Source organism: Chaetura pelagica, unplaced genomic scaffold, assembly GCF_000747805.2.
Source record: "Chaetura pelagica isolate M959 unplaced genomic scaffold, ChaPel_1.0 scaffold579, whole genome shotgun sequence".
NCBI classification, from domain to species: Eukaryota; Metazoa; Chordata; class Aves; order Apodiformes; family Apodidae; genus Chaetura; species Chaetura pelagica.
In genome coordinates, this window is record NW_009954422.1 from 271,886 (window position 1) to 279,345 (window position 7,460).

At 55.1% G+C, this 7,460-nt stretch overlaps 1 protein-coding gene across 2 annotated transcripts; it reads right to left on the minus strand.

Moving 5' to 3' along the window:
- Window positions 1-2,610: 2,610 nt before the first annotated feature.
- LOC104394816 (olfactory receptor 1009-like) lies at window positions 2,611-4,878 on the minus strand. 2 transcript variants are annotated; one of them, XM_010004455.1, is made up of 2 exons: window positions 4,855-4,878; window positions 2,611-3,510 (listed from the first exon to the last, which is right to left on the minus strand). In XM_010004455.1, the coding sequence occupies exons 1-2, from the start codon at window positions 4,876-4,878 to the stop codon at window positions 2,611-2,613; spliced, it is 924 nt and encodes a 307-aa protein (XP_010002757.1). The 2 variants fall into 2 exon arrangements, with proteins under 2 accessions (XP_010002757.1, XP_010002755.1); XM_010004453.1 differs by lacking the exon at window positions 4,855-4,878 and having other exon boundaries at window positions 2,611-3,534.
- Window positions 4,879-7,460: the final 2,582 nt, after the last annotated feature.

Consider the following 7,460-nt stretch of genomic DNA (forward strand, 5'->3'; position numbering starts at 1 on the left):
TCTTTCCCTTCTTGTTTTCTTCCCTTTCCCCCCACCTTGGTGTTCAGGTCACTCTCATTTTTCTTGGTTTCTTTTTCTCCCTCTGTTCTTTTTCATGGTTTGGTTTTTTTTTTATTTTAAATAAAAATGGAGATGGCTGCTTCTCATAACAGTGGTGACCTTAAAACACGTGCAGGGGCTGTTTGAGAAATGACTGTTACTATTTCTTCTCACTTCCCTCTTTCCCCCAGCCTGGCTCTCCTTTCTCTACCACCACCGAGACGACAGTTCCCCCAGAACGACTCCTCCCACCTTCCTTCTCAAAGCAGCTTTTACTTCCCCATTCCTCAGGCTCTGGGTCAGATGTTCATTGCAGAAAGTCCCTTGACCTGCTGCCCACGGTCTTCTCTGGGTGCTGGTGGGTGTCTTTGCTGCAAGGAGGTATTGTTGGCTCATCTTCCACTTGGTGGCCACCACAACCTCCACCTCCTTCTCTGCCACACTGCTCTCCAGCCTGTCCTGGTGTCCAGAGCAGCTCTTCCCCATGGGCAGGACTCAGCATTTTCCCTTCTTTGAAGTTTGTGTGATTCCCACCTGGACCAAAACAAAGCTGCCTTTGAAAAGCCATTTTGCATCATGGGTTTCAAAATTAAAATAGCCCCTGGGGTTGTGAAAGCAGAGAAGGAGACCCATGATGTGACTTGTTCCTTGTGGAAAAGAGCAGTGAAATTGCTTTACCACTTTTAAACAGGTCAAGGAGGTTCAAACTCAGTTGTTCTCACCTGCTGTGGGCAGTGGGAAGGAGGTGGCTGCTCTTTCCCATCATTAACGTCCCACAAGTTGGATGGTCATCTCCTCCTCCTTCATCTCCCCTGTTGGTGCTGGTGGAGCTGAGCACAGACATCTCAAAGGCACAAATTGCATCTGGCAACACCCCCAGCAGCCATTCCCACTGCCTCTGGTGGTCTGTGCTGTGCAGGATATCATCCATCCTACCTCAGATATCCATGTTCTACCACCTACGGAACCACCCCTTGCCCTGGGGTCTGTAGCTGCACGTGCTGACACCACAAGTGTCCAAAGCCAGCTCAGCTCAGCCCTGCCCCAGGTGTCCCCTTGTCCCTCTTCAACCCAACCTTCCCCTTCTCACTTCCCTCCTTTCTGGAGATGTGGAAAGTGCAAATTTCTCTCCCTGGGGTTCAAAATGTCTTTCCCATCAGTGAGTGGTGGCAAAGGCAGACATGGAGAGGAACTCACCCCTGGTGGAACAGGGTCTCCTTGCTTCTCCCACCAGGACTTCAGGAGGATTCCTTTTTTGCTCCCTGTGTCTATAAGAAGCCATTATCTCCCAGCTTTCTTGGCACACACCAGGGAGACTTTGGCCACCGATTTTAAAGGCCAAACTGAGACTCTCCTTTTCCCAAGGGTCTCCCCTTCCCTGCCCCCCAAGGCTCAGGGGGACAATGGGGGCTGAGTTGGCCCTGGTTGACCTGACCAGGGTTCCTGCTATGGGGTGGGGGAAGCAGCACAGCCCCTTTAGGGCAAGGTGGCCCCAACAGAGCTGATAAGAGAGGACCAGGAGGGCAAACAGCCCAGGACACACAAGCTGACAGTGCTGGGTTAAAGAATAACCTGGGAATGAGCAGGAAGTGTTTGGGAACAAAGAAGGATCCTGCTGCTGGACCCTGGTTAATTGAGTGTTGTTAATAAACCAGCCAACTGCTTTGATCCTGACTTGATTTCATCCAGGTGTCACCAGGGTCCTGCAGGCAACAGTATCAGGCTGGGTGTGTTGGGTGTGAAGGACCAACATCAGAGCTCCTCTGGTCCCTTCTGGCCAGGGAACCATGGAGATGATGGCTTTTGTTGCCACCAACAAGGAGAAGGAAAGCAAAGGTGTGGAGCAGTGGGTTCCTGGGTAGTGCCTGCTCCTGGGGCCATTCCTCACTACAGCATCTTAAGATGCTCTCAAGGGGTCTTTGTTTGGAGTCAAGGTCACCCAAATACCCTGTTCAGCCTCAACTTTAGCTGCCTGAACTTCAGTGAGATGCACGGGGCTGTTCATCACCCATGAGGTCTGAGGATGAAAAACTCTTTGATGGAGACTCCTTTTTTACACAGAGTCCCATGGAAAAGACAAGGGCTGATGGGTGCAAGTTACTCCTGGGGAGATCCCAACTGGACACCAGAAGAACATTTTTCCCTATGAGAACAGACTTTGGGATAATCTCCCCAGGGAAGTGGGGGATTCCCCAGCACTGGACAGTTTGCAGACTCAGCTGGACAAGGTTCTGGGCCATCTCACCTAAACCATGTTCCTACCTAGAAAGGTGGGAGCAGATGACCCTGGAGGTCCCTCCTACCTGGGATCCTGTGATTCCATTATTCTATTCCCTGTGTTGCTCCAGTTATTTGACATTCATGAAGTTAATTATCGACTCTATATAATTATCCTAAATATGATTCTCACTTGGAGACCCAAGTTAACATCCTGAGTCAGCTGAGGATATTGAACCAGCTTCTAAGTCAAGAAACCCTCAGAAATGTTCTCCATCTGGGATATTTATTCAAAACCCGAGAGCACCACCCACATTTCCATCCTGCCTGGCCACAAACTGAAAACACTTGAGGTCATTTTCCTCTTATGAGTCTCCTCAAAGCCTCCTTCACCCCCTCATTCCTCAGGCTGTAGATCAAGGGGTTGAGCATGGGCGTCACCACGGTGTAGAGCACTGCAGCCCATTTGTCTTCTCTTGAGCTGCCTGAGCTGGGCTTTAGGTACATGAAAATGGAGGTCCCATAGAAGATGCTGACAGTGGTGAGGTGGGAGGTGCAGGTGGAGAAGGCTTTGCGCTTGCCCTGGCGGGAGGTGATCCTCAGGATGGTGGAGATGATGGCCACGTAGGAGACCAGGATAACCAGGCTGCTGGACACTCCAAATAAAGATGCTGAGGTGGCCAAGATCAGGTGGCTGAGGGTGGTGTCCGAGGTGGAGAGTGAGATCAGAGGGGAAATGTCACAGAAGAAGAGGTCGATGACTCTGGAGCCACAGAAGGACAAAGTGGCCATGCTGATGGTCTGTCCCACGCCGTTGGTCAAGCCCACGAGATAGGAGCCAGTCACCAGCTGGAAACAGCTCTTTGGGGACATGGCAAGGGGGTAGAGCAGGGGGTGGCAAATGGCCACGTACCGGTCATAGGCCATGGTGGCCAGCAGGAAACACTCAGTCATTCCAAAGATGTCAAAAACAAAGACCTGAGCCACACACCCCGCGTAAGAAATGGCCTTCTCCTCTGACAGGAAGTCCACCAGCATCTTGGGGGCAATGACAGTGGAAGAGCAGAGGTCTACGAAAGCCAGGTTGCCCAAGAAATAGTACATGGGGGAGTGGAGCTGAGGGCTGGCCCTGATTAACACCATCATCCCAAGGTTCCCCAGGATGGTGGCAAGATAGATGAGCAGGAACAGCAGGAAGAGAGTGACCTGAGCCAGCGGGTCCTCTGTGAATCCCCTCAAGCTGAACTCAGTCACCTGGGTGCAGTTGGTCTCTGCCATCAGCTGGACACCTGCTTTTGGTGTGAACTCCTTGCTGGAGGTGTCTTCTTCTTCCACAGGTAGGGCTCTCCCAGGTGGAAAACCCTCTCTCTGGTGGGACCTGCTCGGTGACAATCAGAGAAGAGCAAAAAAGAAGAGTTTAGGCACAGCTCAGTCAGGTGCTGGTGAGGCCCCACGGCCCAGCATGGTCCTCTGATCCACCTCTGGATGTTCAGCAAAGACCTTGGTGAAAAGCTGTAGGAGGTTCCAGCCCTGAGGAGCTTTCCCTTGGTGCTGCATTTCCTCCCTTGCCTCAGCATCCAGCCCGGAGGTCTGAGATCTTCCAGCTCAACCTGAAACACAGAGAAACCTGGTGCTCCCACAGCCCTGAGCTGATCCTTCATCCTCACATCAGAGCTTCCCAACCACCTGCTTCCCCTCCTCCTCTGCTGGGACGTCTTCCTAACAGTGAAACCTCCCCAGATGTTGGCATCAGGTTCCCCTCCCTCCTGAAATGCTTCTTCAGCATCAAAAGCTTTTCCCAGGTCTTCAGCCTGTTCCCAGAGTCTTCAAATGGACAACCCTCCCAAACTGAGCAATTTCTCCTCAAAAACAAGGGGTGGGCAAATAATATTTTGGACCTACCTCATCTCAGCAATGGTGGCCTCCATAAGTCCAGGGAAGCTTCTGGTCCTCGTCCAGGATGTGGTCAGTGAGGAGGGAAAGCCCCTGAGCCTGCTCTCCAACGGGGTGGTCTCCAGGTGGTGATGTTCCCTTCTCAGCAGATGTGTGGTGAGGACACAGGATGGGCAGCTCCCTGGTTTTGGTGGCCAGGCCAGAGTACCACGAAGAACTGAAGCCCAGGAGCAGGAGATGAAGGCAGGAGCTGTTTCTTTTGTTGGCAAGAGAAAAGGCTGGAAGGTGGGTGGCTCAGCACACACTGTCCTTGCTCGTGGGTCTCCAGTTGGGTTGACAGATGATCCTCACAGCTCAGCACTAGCTCAGCTTTCCTCCTGATACTCCTGGAGATGGATGTGAGGACGTGCCTGCCTGAAGCTCTGCAGAGCTGGAAAATAAACCCCCACCAGCAAACACCCTGAGTGTGTCACATCACATGGGGACCTGGGGACCGTGGATCTCCTGGAGCCTCAGGAGAATGCAAAGCCCACAGCAGGTCATTATCTTTGCTCTGCTCTTCTTACTTTGGAGAAGAAGTGTGCCCAGAGGAGATGACCTCATGTTGAGCAAGCAGAGCTTTGGGCTCTCTTTGGAGCAAACCACAGAGCAAGGTCCTGTTCTCACATCACTTTTTGAGGGTTTCAGAGGCAGCAGCAGCTCCACAAGTGTCATGTTTGACATTACCATGGCAGGGAGGTGAGGAGGACCTTGCCCACAGAGCACAGCCTGGGGGTACAGGCTCCAGCAGCAGCCCCAGGGACCATGGATGATGAACCACCAACTTAAACCCCTTGTTTGCAAACTGTATCTCCCAACTTTGGCGGCAAGAAACCAACAGAAGGTCATGGTGACCTTGCCAAAGTTGAAGTAGGTGCCATCCACTGCTCCCCTCTTCATCCACAGTCACCATCTCCTCGCTTGGGTTGGCCAAGCCCTTGGTACATCCATGCTGGCTACTCACAGTCACCTCCTGCCCTTCCTCTACCTGGAGAAGGCTTCCAGGGGGATCTGCTCCTTAATCCTGCTGAGGAGAGGTGCATCCTGCAGTCCTTGTGCCCTCTGTCCTGGGGAGGACATTGACTTTCTTCCACCCATCAGGTTGGAGATGTTCCAGCCCAAAGGGGCAAACGAGGGGGAGAGGTGCCCAAAACTGGAAGGAAGATGATGGGAAGGATCAGAAGAGGAGCAGGAAGAAGGACTGAAGAGGGAGAAAAGGCCCTTTGGAAGGCACAAAGGAAAGCCCTAGTGCTGGCCCTGGCCCTGGTGGAGGCTCCCAAGCCCAACAGGAGAGGTGGTGAACCTCCTTCTACAGCCTTTTCAATTGCAAGTGCCAAGGGCAGTAGAAGCCACTGTAGGAGAAGGTTGGATGATGTTCTGCAGAGCAGGAATTTGCTCGGACATAGAAAGTCCCAGCCCAGCAGAAGGTCGAGCGGGGCAGCAGGACGAGGCCCCCAGAGTCAGACACCAAAGGAAGGGAAATGTCAGGTGCATTCCCACCAGGGTTTGGCCAGATCCAGGATCTCCCTCTGCTCCCTGTGAAAGGAAACCACATCAAGCAGGAGGGGGTCAGACACCACCTGGGAGCCCAACGATTCGGGTCTTGCAGAGAATGCCCTTCCTGTGCACGCCCAGGAGAACCCCCCATCATTTAATCCCCAGCTGGCTTGGGTTGGAGGGACCTCGAAGATCATCCAGTCCCATCTCTGCATGGGCAGGGACACCTCCCACCAGCCCAGGCTGCTCCAAGCCCCATCCAACCTGCCCTTCAACACTGCCAGGGATGGGGCAGCCACAGCTTCCCTGGGCAACCTGGGCCAGGCTCTCACCACCCTCACAGGGAGGAATTCTCTCTTCATGTCTCACCTCAATCTTCCTCTTGGAGTTTTCATCCATCCCCCTCATCCCATCCCTCCCTGCCCTTGTCCCAAGCCCCTCCCCAGCTTTCCTGGAGCCCCTTCAGGCACTGGAAGGTGCTCTCAGGTCTCCCTAGAGCCTCCTCTTCCCCAGGCTGAACACCCCAACTCTCCCAGCCTGGCTCCAGAGCCTGATGAAGCCACCACCAGCCTCTCATCAACCTTCTGGACAACATTTTGAGGTCCCAAACCCTTCCAGTGCCTCATCCTCACCAACTTCATTTCTCTCCAGCAGCAGCAGCAGCTGCTGAGCAGCCCTGGGTCCCCTCCACCCCCCTCCCTGCTGTCAGCTCTTCTCCTCACACCTCCTCATCCCCCAGCTCGATCGGGCCCCGCGGCCACAGCCCCAGTGACAGCAGGAGATGGATGGGATGGGGACGGCGCCGCGGGACACGGGACATGCACCAGGAGAGGGTGGGGGAGATGGTCCTTGCCCAGGCTTGGAGGAAACTGCCAGTTCCCTGCACCACAGGCAGGGCTTCCAGCCCTCGCCCAGTGCCACCGTCACCGGGGCACCCACGGGGACAGAAAGCCACCAGAATTCCCATGGGGTTGGCCCCTGGTCCCCAGCATCCCCACAGGGATGGCCCCTGGGCCCTCCAGACCCCCCAGCATCCCCACAGGGATGGCCCCTGGGCCCTCCAGACCCCCCAGCATCCCTCATCCCACCCAAATACCCCCCTGTGGGGGGAAGTGATGGTGTCCACAGTCCCACTGGAAAGGACATGCCGGGGCTCTGGGGTATCCCCTCCCCACCCTGCAGCCCCCATGCTGGTCACCTCCCTCCACCCACATCCCTCACCCCTGTCCCCATCCATCCCCCACCAGCAGGTACTCAGCACAGGGATGGGAAAGGTGAGGAACTCATCCCTGAGGCAGGTCTGGGGGTCCCAGGGCAGAGATTTGGGGACATTTGGGATGGGACATTTTGGGGCTGGGGGAGGGAACACCCCCCCCCCCCACCCTTCCCCAGAGCTGCAGAGGCTTTGCTGGAGCCACCAGCACTGAAATGTTTAATATCAGGTGGTGACAGTGACATTTGCCCAGGGGAGAGGGGCCCTGCAGCCCCCAGCTCAGACGTGTGACACAAAGGGGACAAGGAGATACCCCCACCCTCCCAAAAAGAACCCAGAAGAACTGTCCCAACCCAGGGTACCCCCAGACCCAGCTGAGGATCCGCAGGGGTCCCGGAGGTCCCACGGTCACTGCTCACCTCCTGTCCATCATCATGGTCACATCAAGGCAGGGAAGGGGGGGGCCGTGCTGCAGCCCCCCCAGGGACCACCAGAGCTCCAGCCCCCACGTCTCCACCCCCCAGACTGGGGCATAAAACCCCCGGCAGCAGCGTGGGGACGG

What these genes read in the sequence shown, in the direction of transcription:
- LOC104394816 (XM_010004455.1), bottom strand. Translation starts at nt 4,878, where the DNA reads ATGGTAATGTCAAACATGACACTT. An exon ending in TAATGTCAAACATGACACTT is followed by an intron (nt 3,511 to 4,854) that starts GTGGAGCTGCTG and finishes AACTGCACCCAG; the next exon opens with GTGACTGAGTTCAGCTTGAG.